At 37.6% G+C, this 17901-nt stretch overlaps 2 protein-coding genes across 2 annotated transcripts; one reads left to right on the forward strand and one right to left on the reverse strand.

The window, feature by feature from the left end:
- Window positions 1–813: 813 nt before the first annotated feature.
- LOC100245381 (serine/threonine-protein kinase BSK1) lies at window positions 814–11534 on the forward strand. The gene is made up of 9 exons (XM_002285890.5): window positions 814–1431; window positions 1559–1694; window positions 3046–3179; window positions 3392–3497; window positions 5587–5672; window positions 9712–9900; window positions 10306–10470; window positions 10555–10668; window positions 11102–11534. The coding sequence occupies exons 1-9, from the start codon at window positions 1090–1092 to the stop codon at window positions 11354–11356; spliced, it is 1527 nt and encodes a 508-aa protein (XP_002285926.1). The 5' UTR covers window positions 814–1089; the 3' UTR covers window positions 11357–11534.
- Window positions 11450–14765, reverse strand: LOC100250509 (ATP-dependent zinc metalloprotease FTSH, chloroplastic). Its single transcript, XM_002285889.5, has 5 exons — window positions 13177–14765; window positions 12611–12857; window positions 12328–12511; window positions 11929–12100; window positions 11450–11827 (listed from the first exon to the last, which is right to left on the reverse strand). The coding sequence occupies exons 1-5, from the start codon at window positions 14470–14472 to the stop codon at window positions 11606–11608; spliced, it is 2121 nt and encodes a 706-aa protein (XP_002285925.1). The 5' UTR covers window positions 14473–14765; the 3' UTR covers window positions 11450–11605.
- Window positions 14766–17901: the final 3136 nt, after the last annotated feature.

Raw genomic sequence — 17901 nt, forward strand, 5'->3', positions numbered from 1 at the left:
TAATCAAAATACTAATAATATTTGATTCTCTTAATTTAGGAAATGATATTTATTTCTTTAACTTTATGATATTTATTATTTATTTATTTTTATAGTTCACAATGCATTATTGTATAATTTTTTGAAAATAATAATAATAAATTTGATTGACAAATTGTCAAATTCTTTAAAAAAATAATGGAATATATGATATAAATATTTATAGTAAAACAATGAATTATATAATATCTATTTAAAATTTATTTTTAAAAATAGTATTTGAATATAAAAAAAATTGGAAAATTTTAAAATCATACTTAAAATTTTAAAATAAATTTTAAAAATTTATTTTAGATTAATTTTTTAGAATAAATTTAAGGTATTTTTAGATTTTTTAAAGTATTTTTTACAAAATAAGTATATAATACTATTTTCATGTACAATAAATTTAAAAATATTATTTTTTTACATCTGTTTTTTCAAATAAAATTTCACAATTATTTTTAAAAACTAATTTACGAAATATTTCCAAACACCTCTACATTTCTTATGGGTTATTTGTATTTAGTCGCCATGTTGTATTAAAATTTATGACTTCATGCCCTTGAGTCATGAATACCTCATTGCGATAAATGCGTCCAAGTCAAATGGGGTCATAGGACGATCTCAATGCACCAACGGTCTCTTAGATATTCCGTGAAACCGTAGGCGGCGTTGAAATCCGATTTTATCGTACAGCGAGAAGCTAGATTAAACGAGATATTCGTAAGGCGAGAAAGACAAAATTACCCTCAATTAAAACGACAACACGATTGAAGTAGTGGAAAGCAAAATACAGGGAGTTTTGTCAGTGCGAAAAGCCGAGAAAAAGAAAGAAGAAGAAATAGATTTCCAATTTTTCCATTTCCATCGTCCTTCTCCTTTAGATCTCTTTCTCTTCTTTTTCTCTTGGTTTCTCTCTCTTATCATGTCACACGCGCAAATATACGGAGATACACTCTTTCTCTCTCTCTAGAATTTATTGTCTTCTATGTGACCTCGTTTGCTCCAGAGCTTAGTTGGGTTGGGTTGAGTTGGATTCGGTTCGGGCGGAGCCGACACGGCGGAGTCATGGGCTGTTGCCAATCATCGCTGTTCAAGCGAACTCGCTCGGACAAGGACAGATATCCCCAGACGACTGGTTTGAACCACACGCCGCCGTCTAATGGCACTGACGCTGCCGCCGCAGGTGTCGGAGATGGGGGCGAAGGAGCTGGCGGAGTGCCAGCTTTCTCGGAGTTCTCGCTCGCGGACCTCAAGGCCGCCACGAACAACTTTAGCTCCGACTTTATCGTGTCCGAGAGCGGAGAGAAGGCCCCCAACGTGGTTTACAAGGGCCGCCTCCAGAACCGGAGGTGGATCGCGGTGAAGAAGTTTACCAAATTGGCCTGGCCCGATCCTAAGCAGTTTGCGGTACTGGATTGACCTCTTTTGTCGTGTAGCACTTGTTTTTGTTTTTGTTTTATTTTTGTTTTTGAGTTTTTAGGGTTTCGGTTTTTTAGGGTTTCATGCGTAATTATTGTTGAGTTTTGGGTGGCAGGACGAAGCATGGGGCGTTGGGAAGCTGAGACATAGAAGACTTGCGAATTTGATTGGGTACTGCTGCGATGGTGATGAGAGGCTGCTTGTGGCTGAGTATATGCCGAACGATACTCTTGCGAAGCATCTATTCCACTGTATGTGCTGTTTGGGTTGAATTTGTTTTTGATAATGCATTTATTGGTTTGAATGTTGATTGCTCCTTGTTTGGTTGCCGAGAAACTGAGGAAAAGTAAAGAAAACCAAATGTTGGCGCCATTCCTAAGATAAGCAAGCTTAGACACAGTATTGCTTATGCCAATTGGGGATCATTCAATCAAAACTTCATATATATATATATATATATATATATATATTTATTTATTTATGAGTTTGATCAAAACTTAAAATATTGTGAACAAACATTGTTATTTGCGATGTTGTTTGGTTACCACAGAGCTTTAAGTCATGTGATTATAGTATATGTGCTTGTACGAAACTAGGGATTTAGAGAAATGCTTTGCACTTCAGCAGTCCTGGGATTAAGATTGGGTTTATGGAATTAGAATCAGTAAAATAAAGACTAGAAATAAGGGAATAGTGAGAAGTGGAAGGCAGCAGATGCCCAAAAGCTACTGCTTTTGTTATTTTGGATCTAACATATGTCACAGGGGATAGGTGAGATACTAAAGAGGAAGCTGTTTATCAAATTAGACACTATGAATAAAATGGAGTAAAGGTTGAAGGCTGACAGAACGGTCATGAGTCCACCAATGTTCTATGGAATAGCCATGTCAAAAGCTGATATTTGGATCAGGAAAATGAGGATATCTGAATAAGGGTGCTGAGTTGGGTTACAGGTACTGGTAGAAAAAGCATGAGTATGTAATGAATGCAATCATGAAAAACTGAGAATTACAAATAATTTTGAGCAGTTGCAGTCCATGTCTTTGTTGGGACAGAAGAGAATAATGTGAGCTGTCTTGGTTTTGTCAATACTTGAAAAACTATAGCTTTTGCTCCTCTTGAGGATTCTTATGCATCGACGATAATGGAAAATTTGAGACTAACCTAAAAAAGTGTGGAGAGGGAAAAAATTCTGTGAATTGTGATTAGTAGCGAAGGCATTTCAAGTGTTTTACATCTTTATTACGAATTTTAGTCAAGCATCAAGTTATTGCATTCTTTCGTGATTTCATTAGGAGCTTTGTCCTAGATAACATCCTTATTCTATCTTTTGGTGTTATTTTGTTCTTTGAGGTTGGCAACACCTATCTTGTCCATTAGTTTAGGGCCAAGAACATGTTTCTTTTCATCTAGTTCTTGGTCATATCTGTGGTTATCTTACTCTATCTATCCATCTTATTTTTTTCTGCTAATTATGTTAGCATATTCTTATATGTATTACCTTCATTTGATTTCTAGAAGCAATAATTCATTTTCGAAGTTTTGGCATGAATTTAGTATTGATCGTATGAAAATAAATTCAGCTGTGTGCTTATTTGACAGGGGAGAACCAAACAATCGAGTGGGCAATGCGTTTAAGAGTTGCTCTATATATTGCTGAAGCATTAGATTATTGTAGTGCCGAAGGGCGGCCATTGTACCATGACTTGAATGCTTACAGGGTTCTCTTTGATGAGGTATTGTAACAGAACTCTTATCTCAAGTTTAAGTATTTATCATCTTCTATTGTCTACAAGCACTGACGTGAGTTTTTCGCTTACACTTTCATTAGGGTGATTCTATTTCTTTTAACCAGTAGACATTTTCCTGGTTGTATTGAAATAAAACTATCTGGAGACCAATTAGTAGTAATAGCAACAAGTGGTAACTTATTGGTTGGTTTTAGCAGAATGGTGATCCACGGCTTTCTTGCTTTGGTATGATGAAAAATAGCAGAGATGGAAAAAGTTACAGCACAAATCTTGCCTATACACCTCCTGAGTATCTAAGAAATGGTAAAGAATCAATTGTTCTTTTTTGAATTCTCACTTGTATTATTATTATTATTATTATTTTTTATGGATATTAGTGTATTGTACTTGTTGTGTTTCATTTGATCAATATAATGTGTTTATAAGAGAAAAGGTTATGCTCCTGATCCTGATAAATCTTGCCTCATTCTTTGACCTCTTCAGCATGAGTTCAAAATGGGAATATGAAGCTATCCCTAAAGTGGTCCTGTGGAATATGTTCTTTGATTTGATGAAAAGATGCTGTTTCGAAGTTCCATTGGACAATTGGAGGTCCTAACACACTGTTATATGTTATCCTTGCTAACGTTTCATGGGATAACATATTCAGTTTCACTACTTCAACAGGGAGGTTGGATGTGGCTGTCCAGGTTTTTGGAATTTATCATGGGTGAAATCCATGCATTCAGCTGAGGTGCAACCTTAGATGTTTGTCTCCATGAATTATAGATTCTACTTGTTAAGGATCTGTGGAGTGGTAACCAGAAAATGAATAATAAGTTGCTGGATAATGTAGTCCCAAATACACTGGATTTATAGGAGTTCGACTAAAGATGGGATCTTTTACTGTTGGTTTGTGAATGCATTAGGTATTCACTTGCCAGAGATCTGTTAGTATATTGCTTATTCAGTGACCTGATGTTGATTGATGAAACTAGGGAGTGGATAGATGCAAAACTAGAATTATAATGACTGGTAGCTAGATAGGCTTTAAATTAAGTAGGACCAACTTATAATCTATTGAATAGTTATCAAAATGTAGGTAAGATCAATGTGGCTGAGATAACCCTAAGAGTATGTTTAGAAAGTGTGATCCTACATTATCAAATATTTTTCAAAAACATTTCTCAGTTGTTTTTAAGATGGGAAATCAAATGGGGAAAACAATTTTCTTGTCTTATTCTCCATCAAGGTATTGTACTCATGTACAATACAAAAGTTCTTATGGTATTCTCCATATTTTCAACTGTTTCTCATAACACTCTACAAAAAACACTTGAACATGCTTCAAATTTGTTTTTAAAAACAACCCATTTCAGAACAAATTTTTGAAAAAAAAAATGTTTTTAGTAAAAATTGTCAAACATGTGTTTTTTAAGTTAGAAAATGATTTTCTATTCTTTAGAACAAAAAATTGTTTTTCAAGAATAGTTTCCAAATAGCCTTCTTAGGGCATGGCTTGGTGGTAAGGGCGAGTGTCGGGATGTGGGGTAGAGGCAATATGGTCTCAGGTTTGATTCTTGGCATTAGTAATCCCTGGATTATCCAGTGTTGGTTATGGTAGGCATGGTTAGTATCCCTAGGTTTAGGTCCCCTTGGGGAGTTTGAAGGGCTCTACTATGGAAGGCTCCTTGGTTGCCCCCACCCCACAACACCAAAAAAGGAATAGTTTTCAAATAGGTTCTTATGTAATTAAGAATATCTAAGCCCAGGTTTATTGAGGGTATTTGTCTCCATTGAATTAATTTTGGATTTTAACAGGTTTGTTTTGGTCTAGATTTGGTAGACTATAGTAAGAGGACCAGGATGAGAAGTGGTAAACTCTGGATAGGATTTAAGTAAAACCTGTCTAGGGTGGAGTGCCTTCTTCAGGCTTCGTGGCTGTCTGCTAGAATATAGTGAGTAACCTGGTTTAGTTTTCCATGTTGTCTGACAAACACACATACATGGTGCCTATAATTTTATTACTACACTGATATGGAATGATAAAACCCTGTGGGCTAACTACCAAGTGGTGTGATCAGGAGCAGAACTTTAAATTGTGTTATACATCAAGGTTTGGACATTGAAGCATGTGCATAAGCTAATTATATGTATCGTTGATATGTGACAAGAGACTGCTATTTGGGATGGATGCTGATGGTGCCTCACCCATTTATGCATCCACCCTGCAAGTATGAGTATGACATGTATTTCATTTATTTAGTGTGCTGGTCAGTTGCCTCACATGACTGCCTGTTACTCATTTTATTGGCAAGGTGTTTTATATTGATGTAAAGTGATGTTCGCTTGCATGGTTGTCTGCTTTGTCACCAATACATCCTGCAATAACTACATTATATGTATGTTGTAGGAAGGGTTACTCCTGAAAGTGTTATCTTCAGCTTTGGGACTGTACTTCTGGATCTCCTTAGTGGAAAGCATATTCCTCCAAGTCATGTAAGTGTTTTGTGATGTTATACATTGTGCGTGCGTGTGTGTGTGTGTGTGTGTGTTGTGAATCTCTGCTTTTTATGGTTACATGCTATTGTTCTCCAATTGAACTTCTCAAATTCTAGGGCATTGGAGCCCCACAATAGGAGTTCTCTTGAAGGAAAGATATTGTCAGCTTTGAAGTGCTTCATACTACAAAATGTTGGAGTTAAGAAGCCACTTGCTTTTCTTCATGGATTATTACTGCTAACCTTTTTGGCTTTGCTTTTAGTTGATCTTCAGTTTTTTATTAATCGGACTTACCCATCTTTAGTCATAATAATTAACATAAGGAAACATTGTTTTTCTTTTACCTATTGCTTCCTGCTCTTCTTTTATTGCTTTTATATAACCTAGGAATTGCTTGGAAAAAATTAACATTCATTTCATTGCTATTCTTTTACCTATCCTGATCCTGCCTGATGATGAGAAAACCCCTCCAAAGCTAGTCCAATCTTAAGTCTTAACGGAGAGAGAATAAAATGAGGGAGGCAAGGTTCTATTGTGGGGGCAGAGGAAAACTATAGCAAACAGAAGCACATGGTGCTCGAATAGATTTCATTGTAAACACCTAACTCTAAAACTTAACACTAGTTAAAAAGAAAAAAATCTGGATCCAAATATGGTTCTTAGTGGTTCTTGTGAAGAAAATAACAGTACAATGAGCGCATAAAGCTTGGGCTCCTACTCGATGTCTTGTACTTAATATCGCCTTGTGTTTTTTATATTTAGTTTCCATGTTAAATTTTGTACAAGGCAAAGTAGCTTTATGTTTTTTAGAATCAAATCAAGGAAAAAAAAGAAATAAAATTATCATATTTCAAGTGTTGTGAAGTTTGGTGTTTCCATGAGGATTATGCTGTGGTCTAAACTTTATGATGTGTTATGATGGTGTCCAATTCCGAATTTGCCATGTTTCTTAACATGGTGTTTTTAACTTTCCTCAAGGTTTTTTTCTATGGCACGACATATTGATGCTAAAGCATTTGTTTGGTAGGAGCAATATTTGTGGGGTCCAAAATGGACTTAATGTTCGTTCTTAAGAGGAGGGGAATGGATTGTTTTTTCTTTTGCAAGGTTGCTCTATAAAGAGGAGTGAACTATTCTACAAGTTGGTAAATGAAAAGGAAAGAGTCCTCTTCCAACTAGAGTGCTTTCATCACTTCTTGAGGTAGAGTGGGTTACCCTACCTCCAACATCTCTCTTAAGAGAAGGTTTCCCTCTTTCCATCTTTCTTAAAGAATGAACAAGCCCTTTCTTTAATCTATCTCCTATGACCCTCCAAAGGCCTAAACTCATTACTTTCCTCAAGGTGCTTTTTCTATGGCACGATATTTTGATGCTAACAGACTTTCCCAAGTTTGGAGCAATGCTTGGAGGACCCAAAAATGGACTTGGTGCTTGTTCTTAAGGTTGGGGAACTTTGTTTGCAACTGTGCCTCATAAAGAGGGGTGGAATTATCCTACAAGTTGGTAAGTAAAGGGAAAGAATCCTTTTCCAGGGAGGTAAGGGGGAGTTTTTCTGTCATTTTTCAAGCACTCCCATCGCTAACATCTCTGTCAAGGAAAAAGGTTTCCCTTTTCATCCTTTTAAGAGTAGGGAGGGCCCCTTTCTTTATGTCATCTTCTTAAGTGTTTTTTCTATGGCACAAGATGTTGATACTAACACACTTGTCTATGTTTGGAGCAGGGCTTGTGAGGTCCCAAGTGGACTTAGGGTACCTCGTTGGTGGGCTCCACCCTTAATATCTTGGATTGTCTTGAGAGTTTTGATTTGGTGGTTACAGGTGGAGGCTTGTTGGGGCAAAGCTTTGGAAGTAATATTTTGGCTAGATTGATGGTTTATGGAGCCTAAAATTGGCTTAGTGTAGCTTGACTCTTGATAACTAAGATTGTCTTGAGAGTTTCAGTTTGGTGTTACGGTTGGAGGCTTGTTGAGACAAGTTTTGGAAATATATTAAGTTCTATGGCTGGATTGAGAGGAAGAGGGGCCAATTAGAATTCTAATAGGAGTCAAATTTTCACCTTCTTCTTGCCAACAGTTTCTGCTGCACCAAGTCTCAAAAACTCATTGTTGGCTGGACCAATGCCCCCCTTCTAGAATATCCCCTTGCTATCCCTGTAGAAGTGGTGTAAGAGAGGTTACTTTTGCAAAGAGGAACTCTGGAGTCTTAGACCGCTGAAACGAAATTCTACAAGGATGGTTGGCTTTTCACTTGGGTTCTTCAATCCCCTATGTCCATTAATATACTCTCCGGCCCCTCTTTCCTTGTATTCCTTCCACTCTTCCCTTAAACAATGGTATATCATTTTTTAAATGGCTATGCTCTTATCCTTTGGCTATTGCTAACAGGATGCAAATTAGAAAATGCTAACCTTGGATGCCTGTCCTGTTGTTATTAGTATAACTTTATCACAAAGATTACATATTGTGAGTATTAACAATTGTTGTTCTTGTTCTCTGTATAGAAAAAATGACCATATCTTGGAGGCCTTAGAGTGGTAATGGCTTTATGACAGCTTTAGAGGGTTTGTTTTCTAGTGAATGAGTTTGGCTATAGGACCACCAAGGATGCAAATATAAAGATTTATCACTGAAATTTCAGCGAAAAATCTTGTTTCGATCCAATTGTCAATCTCCATTTTTTTCATGATTTTTCATGATGTGTCATTGATATTCTAGCGATTTTCCACACTTCTCCATGCCATGCACTGCCCTTCTCCACTCCATGCGCCAAACTTAAAAACCATCATGAATAATTAAATATAAATTTGTAAATAAAATTATAAATATTTTTAAATAAAAAACAATCATATTTTTATATCCTTGAATATATCTAAATTAGATACATAATGATTTTAGTATTTAATATGTTTTCAAGTTTTGTATATTATTGTCAAATGCAAATTTTATCTTTCATATATATATATATATAAAAAAAAAAAATTTATATATGTATTATTGCTTATTTTTTTTCATTTATTGGATTTTTTTAAACATTTCTACAAGTTTTGATCAATTTCTAGATATTTTCCAATGTTTCCGTATAATCTAACCACCGATATTTCCTCAATTTCTAATATTTTAATCCTTGAGTACCACTACCATCATCTTATTTAAATGTTTGTGAATGATTTTATTTTGCTAATGGAGTATATTGGGCCTGTTTTGTTTTTAGATGGATGCATAATGGATTTGAGCTCATGGAATAGTTATTTCCTTTGCAAACAGCCTCTAAAACTTGTGTATTGGATTTTGGATTGTCAAAACACATATCATTTGAGGTATTATCTTCAATATGGTTGTCATGGTGATAAGATGCAATTGAACTTACTTTTGATTGGGGAGATGTGATGTTGGTTACAAAACAAGTCCTTCCCTCCGCTTGCTTTGCAAATCTGAATGAAAGTGCGTTTAACAGTGTTTTTATTCGAAGTGTTTTCTCTGGAAGCATTTTTAAGAGAATCACCTATCAAGTGTTTCTTTAGAAAACACCACAAATGATTTTTCAACATTAAAAATGATTTTTCAAAGTTTAAAAGTGTTTCCTAAATTTTGTTAAATATCTGTTTTTTTTACAAAAACACTGCCAAACGGATTCTGAATCTACTTTGACTGTTTTGTCAAGCTCACTAGTTTGTCCCCATTTTGCCATCCCTCTTAACATATCTAAAATTTAACAGAATAGAGCAGTTGGATATGTGTTGTCCACCATCTTAAATGGTCAGGAGGAAGGGGCTGTATAATGAATGTTTGTGGGTTTTGTCAATTCCAAATACAGTTTTGTTCGTTTTAAGGGGCAACAGAATAATTGATTCAACTTCCTTATGGGAGAAACAAACATAAGTTTATAATAATTACATTATGTGTTGTTACCTTTACTAGCCAATGACCCAGATCTATTATATTTGCTGAAATAGAAGCTAATGATTGGAAGTTAGATTTTTTTTTTTCTAATATGAATTTTGGTGTATTAAATTTAATGTGATTGTTTTTGGTGTCCAGGCTCTGGATATGATACGGGGTAAAAATATTCCCCTATTAATGGATTCACATTTGGAAGGAAACTTCTCAACTGAGGAGGCAACTGTGGTTTTTGAGCTTGCCTCACAATGCTTGCAGTATGAACCTAGGGAGCGGCCAAGTCCTAGAAACCTTGTTGAGACGCTTGCGCCACTTCAAAATAAACCGGATGTAATTTCTCTCATCTATGCTTTCTTCCTTTCAAACATTTGCAATTGTTCTTGTCCCATGGTTCATATGTTCACATTGGTGCTATTATTTTTGGTGGGTTTCATGTGAAAATTTTCAACACAATTTGATTTATTTACTCTTTCATATTACCGGTTAAGTTTCTGGTCTCTTGGGTTTATCTTGCATTTTTCTTGTGTTCCCACTCCTTTCTGCATTTTTCTTCATTCCAAATTGCACTTTCAGGAATTCTATTCCAAGTAGAAATTGTATGTTGAATATGTTTCTCGGGTAGTATGTTAATTCTCCGCATGCTGACACTTTCTGTTTATACAGTTGCTGCACTTATAAGAGTACGTAGTGTCTGCTTTTCCTTAGGTCCTAATGAACATAATTTTTTGATTGCAGGTCCCATCTTATGTGATGCTTGGAATTCCAAAGCACGAGGAGGCACCTCCTACACCACAACACCCTCTTTCTCCAATGGGTGATGCCTGTACACGAATGGACCTCACAGCTATCCATCAGATTTTAGTAATGACACACTATAAAGATGATGAAGGAACCAATGAGGTACTTGATTTCTACAGATGTAGGTTTGCAGATCCCCATCTTTAATTCTATGCTAAATTCTTTAAATGTATGTGGATAATGCAGTTATCTTTCCAAGAATGGACACAACAAATGAGAGATATGCTTGAGGCAAGAAAGCGTGGGGACTTAGCATTCCGTGACAAAGATTTTAAAACAGCCATAGATTGTTATTCGCAGGTATGTATGTTGCTGGTTTTGGCCTCAGGAAAAATATTGATAAGATACAGATCGTGACATGCCAGATTGATTATACTGGAGTCTCCAAATTGATGATTAAAAAGTTTACTCTTATTGCCTGCACCAGAGGGCTAAATAAATTAGCAAATTAGAATCCGGGGGTCCAACATATTTTCAGCCGTCTAGGATTTTTGTTGTGAAGTTATGTTGAATAAGTATAAGGCTGATTATCACTCTTCTCAGCTTCATTTTATTAACTGGGGATCAATCTCCTCACCCCTAATTCATTTTAAAAGGGAAAAAATAAAAATAACAAAAAAGGCAAGTGATTCTCTCTTGTGATGCTTGTGGAGATGGATGAGTTAAATAGAAACTTGATCTTGTTGTGATGCTTCTGTGCTTATATTATTTCATACTGTTTCTATATTTCCAGTTTATAGATGTGGGAACCATGGTATCCCCAACTGTTTATGCACGGCGGAGTCTTTGCTATCTTCTCTGTGATCAACCTGATACCGCCCTCCGGGATGCAATGCAAGCACAATGTGTTTATCCAGACTGGTCAACTGCCTTCTACATGCAGGCAGTTGCCCTGGCCAAGCTAGACATGCACAAGGATGCAGCTGACATGTTGAATGAAGCTGCAGCACTTGAAGAAAAACGGCAACGGGGCGGGAGAGGATCCTGAAACCAAATCCTGTAATATTCTTTAATAATTATGCTCAAATCAATTGCTATTGTTGTTGTAACAGAAAAAAAAAAAAACGTATTGCTCTTAGTATGATCTGATGGGAATATCACCCAAAGGTGTATGATAGACAGATGCTTGTTCTTTTACAAGATTCATGCTGATTTTTTTTCCCAAATTTTGTGTACATATATGTATGTGGAATGGAATTACAATACAACATGATTTTGAGGGTTGAAAGGAGTGCAATTAAGCAACGAATAATTCAGCCTTGCCATCAATAAAGAGACTCATGAACTCTTCTCCATCCACGGTTTCCTTCTCGATGAGGAGTTGTGCAAGCTTGTGGAGGATGTCAATGTGAGTTGTCATGATCTGCTTGGCTCTTGAATATGCCTTCTCCACCAACTCCCTCACTTCCGCATCCACTATATCTGCAGTTGCCATGGAATAGTCTTTCTGCGATGACATCTGCCATTTGAAACACCAAAAATGTTCAATCTTGGTAAGGTGATGAATCGCATGGGACTCCACACTTGGGGAGAGCAAAATATCTTAAAATATGTTCCTACCTGTTGACCTAAGAATGGATTTCCACCAGGTCCACCAATGGCAACTTGTCCAATCTTTTTGCTGAACCCAAATCTCTCCACCATCTGCCTGGCCACCCGTGAAACTTGCATAAAGTCATTGGATGCCCCTGTTGTTACATTATCCTCTCCAAATATTACCTCTTCTGCAACCCTGCATTAGTGATGACCAAGAGATGATTCTTTTGTTAATTGAGGTAATAGATTGTTGATGGGTAACCCCATATCAACTGAACAAGCCCAATATAATAGGATTTATATACTCTTTCAAGCACATTTTCATCTGCAGATATGATTCTCACAAAATTGCCTTCTTAAAAGACACTACGAACTATAACACAACCACCTGTGGGGTCCTGGAGATGGGATTAAGCAACTAACCTTCCACCCAGTGCAACAGCCATCTGATTCTCCAGGTAACTTCTACTGTACAGTCCAGACTCGAGTCTCTCTTCACTTGGAGCAAAAAAGGTAAGACCACCTGCTTGGCCACGGGGAATGATGGATATCTTGGCCACAGGGTCATATTCAGGCATAAGTGCACCGACCAATGCATGCCCAGCCTCTGCAAATTCAAGTGCAAACACATAAAGAGTTAAAACACCCAAAACAATAACAAGCATCAGAGACCTGTACAAAGCTTGTGTTGTTCTCTTTTATGTACCATGATAGGCAACTAATTTCTTCTTCTCGTCTGAGACCACAGCATTTTTCTTCTCTGGCCCAGCAATTATCCTCTCCAGGGCATCAGATATCTCATCCTTGCTTATCTCCTTGAGGTCACGCCTAGCTGCGAGGATGGCTGCCTCATTCATCAGGTTCTGCAAGTCAGCCCCTGTGAAGCCTGGGGTCCTTCTCGCAATCTTTTCAAAGTCTACATCCTTGGCTAGTGCCTTCCCTCTTGAGTGCACCTGTCATACAGAAATATCAATGGTTGCAACATTATCAGCCAAAAGAAACTCTTCTCTGACCAAAAATCATCAATGAACTTTCATAAATGTATGGTCATTCAATAGGGATCATCAACTCAATATCAATAAGCCCTGTTTGAGAAGGCTCGTATAAATAATACCTAGTATGGGGGATTCAATTAACCCAGATTCATCACCAAAAACCATAACATAGAACCGAATTTCCATACAGCGCATTTTGATTCTAAAATCTGTGTGACGACACCAACCACAAGCAGCAAATGAATAAGCAATAAGCAGGGTTTGTGAATAAACTAACCTGAAGGATCTTAACTCTACCAGCAACATCAGGCCTATCCACAGTAACCTGTCGATCGAACCTCCCAGGCCTTAGCAATGCAGAATCAAGAACGTCTGGTCTATTAGTGGCAGCCAATACAATGACACCTGAATTTCCGGAGAATCCATCCATCTCTGTCAACAGCTGATTGATGGTTTGCTCTCTCTCATCATTCCCACCTCCAAGACCTGCCCCTCTCTGCCTCCCCACTGCATCAATTTCATCAATGAACACAATGCAGGGTGCCTTTGATTTTGCCTTCTCAAACAAGTCCCGGACTCTGGATGCTCCCACTCCTACAAACAATTCAACGAATTCAGAGGCTGCGCACGAGAAGAATGGCACACCTGCTTCTCCGGCCACTGCTCTGGCCAGTAGGGTCTTGCCGGTTCCGGGTGGTCCAACCAAAAGACAACCCTTGGGAATTTTGGCTCCCAGGGCGGTGTACTTATCAGGGTTTTTCAAGAAATCGACAACCTCCTGCAGCTCCAGTTTTGCCTGATCGGCTCCGGCGACATCTGCGAATGTAACGCCGGTCTCTGGAACCTCCTGGAACTTGGATTTGGACCGTCCAAAATCCATTGGCCCGCCCAGTCCGCCGGGGCCGCCAGGACCTCCTTGGGCACGACGAAAGAGAAAGAAAAGTCCAGCGAAGGCGAGGAACGGGAACAGCAAATTGCCGATAAAATTGAAGAGGCCATTGCCAGAATCGCCCTCTGAAACCGTTATATCGACGCCGTTCATGGCTAAAATGTCGATGAGGTCGGGGTCATTGGGGACGATAACGGTGGCCCGACGACCATCGACGGCGGTGAGTTGGAGGGCCGAGCCATCTTTGCTGAACCGAACTCGCTCCACTTTCCCCTTCTTCACCGCATTCAAGAACTCGCTGTACCGCCATTGACTACCTTCTGGGAGGTCAGACTGCGTTTGGGGTTTAGGGGCTGTGAGAAGAAGATTCTGAGCAAAGGGTGAGGAGTTTGAGGGGCTGGGTTTAGTGGGTTGGGCTTCGATTACAGGGGGCGGAACAGGTGGTGTAGCGTTGTCTACTGCGAGGGCTTGTGGGGCGAGAGACGAGGCGATTATGGCAGCCAGAGCGGCCTTAGATGGCAATTCTGATCTGGGTTTTCCATTGAGAATCGATCGAGTCACATCAAACCTTCTTCTAGAAAACAACTGCAGAGGAATTGAGGATTTGCTTGTCTTGGGCGTTGGAATCCTATTGCCAAACAGGGTTGAAGAGAGTAAGGGGTTTGTGGTAGAAGAAGAAGCCATAGTTATCCACCCTCTATCCTGCTTTTTCTACTGTTTTTTCCTCTGCGAGCGCTTGGAGGCTTCACCCAATACTGGAGTCTGTTTGGAAGGAGTTGTAATGTGTAATTGGGAATTTAAATAATTTAATTTGGGTTTTTTGAGGGTTTTATTTTCCTTATATTTCTATATAAAAAGTTAAAAACGCAAGTGTGGCTTCAACCCATGCCCTGCATTTGGATGTTGGTTGTGTTGCATCATCGTGTCTTCATAATATCCAATCATTTTGTAAGCGTTGGTAGATATTTCTTTCTATTTCTTCGGTTTCATTTGACGGGGAAATCTCTGGAAATTAGATTTTGGACTTTTGGGAAATATATTAATTTTTGTGGTTACGGGAGGAGGTGGACTACCAACAGCTGCATCCGAGTTCTCAGTTCTCACCGGGCCCATGTTATGACAAGGAAATGGGTTCACACTTGAGTCATGGAAGGTTTTGGATCGGAAGCCCAACAACATTTCAAATAAAATATTAGTGGGAATCATTGGGTTCATTGTCGAGGCCCCCGTCCAAAGGCCCATGTTGGGAGATCCCCTTCCTGGATCGAGGCCAAGCTCGTTTCATGAGATAAAAAGGTGGCCATGAGCTGCGGTTTTACTGTTCACAACAAAACACCCTATGCATGAGTTGCCAGCCAGCCAGCCAAGGAGAAGGTTAGACTGTCTGTTCAACTCTAAACCAATTGAGTAATTGACTGTGATTGCATTTCTTCTCAAGAAGCACACTACATCTTTGGAGGCTATTATTCAGCATTGACGCATTGCTCTGGGAGGCGTTGAAGCAGGCCACTCGTGCACTACATGTTACTTACTGACCTTTAATATACTTAATACTCCTTCAATGGAAGGAACATCAGTCTAATGAGATTAGGAGGATGGATTCCTGGCGTCATTTTGCTTCCCTATTTGTCCTTGGTAGAGAAGGGCTGGCTTAAGCATTGTTGAGGGCATTGCGTCGGAAATGAAGGAACAAGAGCTAGAGCCATCTGTACCGAGAAGAAAAGGTTAGAGAATTTGGTCACACAAATAATGCTCAAGACTTAATGATCTCTAAAATGAAGGTAATTAGGGATGGATTAGAGCATGTTTTTAGATGATAAAAACAAAGGGTCTGTTTGGCAACTATTTTTTCGAATAGTTTTATGTTTTTCAAAATAAAAAAAAAACTAAAAAACACATTTGACAGTTAAAAACTATTTTTTGTTTTTTTTTTCTCTAAAAATATAAAATATGATGTTTTTAAATAACATCTTTTAGTTGTTTTTTTAAAGTTGTTTTAAAAATAATTATATAAACATGTATAAAAATAAAGTCATAGACATAAAAATTATTTTTTAAAATATTAAAAACAAATTAAAAAACATTCCAAGTTTTTAAACAGACTTTTGTTTTGCAAAACATCATAAAATAATTTTCAAAAACTGTTCTTAAAAACTATTTTTCAGAACCATTTTTGAAAACAATTATCAAATAAGACCAAAGTCTCCCTTCTCAACATTGTCAACCAGTAGTTTATGATCCCTTGAATGATGTTTGAACTGGTCATTTCCAATGGCATCACAATTGAGAGATTGCCTATGGAGTTCACCTATAATTTTTTATTTAATGTAAATGAGATTATACACATCACATATCTATACAAATATATTTAAATTAATTACTGACATTATTTACATGGCCAATTTTCTATTCCAATGATGAATTCTAAACTTTTATCTTTATCATCTTAAGATAAATTTGAATAGCTAACTTATGAGATCTATAATTCAGACATGGAAGTGTTACTTTTTAAGTGAGACTGGTCAAAAAGTACCACTAGTGACTGAAGCATTATGATCATTATAACAAGCAACCTTTTTTCCCCAAAAATTTTTACAAAAAGAAAGGGCAGTTCATCTCTTTATTGCTACTAACAATTTGAGAACCTTTGAAAAAAAAAAAATGGGAGTAAAATCCAAACATAACCATCCAACTTGAACTGACCCGTGTGTCAAGATTCTGGTTGTTCCTCTTCCATTCCCATAGAAAGCTGAAATATAAAATAAAATGTTAAGAGAAGAAGGATATACCACACTTCATGCCTGTAATTAAACCGAGAAAATTATAATGTCAATACCATAAGAGTTTGTGTTATAGATCTTAAATGCATGATAATAGACATATTATGCAACCTATTTATCTAAATTTTCTCAATTGATATTTTTTACTCCTAAAAGGAGGAGGAATTGAAAACCAATTCACTAAAACTAAACAGATGGTTTATGACAATTTGATATATACACAATACATAGACTACTAATTTATATCAAGCTCAAGGCTGTCAAGAATCGAGTTGTTTCCAAATACCAGGCAAGGTTGATTGAGTTTTGCATGTATATTAGTTTTTATAACGCCAAGGGGAGAACCGATAATAACAATGATAAAGGCCAATCAGGTGAAACCTAAGCAGATGATCAATCTCCTGAACTCATAAAGATCAAACACATGGAATACCAACTATCTTAAATTGAGCTTAGGCCTGTCAAGATTCCACTTGTTCTAAAAACTGTATATGGCATGGACATCAGGGCAATTCACATGATAAGATTCAAATCAAATGAATTATCATGAGATGGTTTTCTTGTGTCTGGGATTCATGGTAGCATAGTAAGAGATATTCATTGTGTGCCTCAATATTTTATTCCCATTTGGGTATTTCTTACAGGTAATATTCTTTTACAGGTCTGACAAAGATGAGAAATTGCTGGAACTGTTGGAACCACCACAGGACAGCCAAATGAAAGGGAAGATGCGATTCTTTATGTTTCTACCGTTCTTCTATACATTCAAGCTATAGGGGGTTGGTCCAGACATGTACCACTCAAAATCAAGTTGCACAACCACATTGGTGAAAGGCCACTTTCTTTGCTGAGAGTGAGGATGGTCATCTCTGCAACCCCAAAAACTTCTTGCCACACTCGTTTAATCAGTTTGCCTTCCAAAACTCTTCATCTAATTGTGACTGCTGAGGAACAGTGGTATTGGTTGAAGGCATCGGAAGCCACATCCACATCCTCATCCTCATCTTCACCTTCAGTAATTATTCCCTGATTGGGGGACTTAAGAAATTCGTAATTTGTTTCTATTGCTATTCACCCATAAGTTCTGTCCAATGAACTTTGGAAAAAATAGGATGAAGAATTGTTGGATGGACCCCTCAGGCTGTTGGATGTGTGTTGCACCACTAGAGATATTCTCACAGATGAAGGAATGTGTGCAGGAACTTGAATCAGCACCCCCCAGAAGAAGAGGTGGAGAATCTGGATTGGCAAATAAAGTTAGGGCATACATGAATGGCAGGAAGAAATCAAAAAAATTCTCCTGCGTGTCTTAAAAATTTGAAGAGAGAAGAGA

Source organism: Vitis vinifera, chromosome 18 (genome assembly GCF_030704535.1).
Source record: "Vitis vinifera cultivar Pinot Noir 40024 chromosome 18, ASM3070453v1".
Classification (NCBI taxonomy): Eukaryota; Viridiplantae; Streptophyta; class Magnoliopsida; order Vitales; family Vitaceae; genus Vitis; species Vitis vinifera.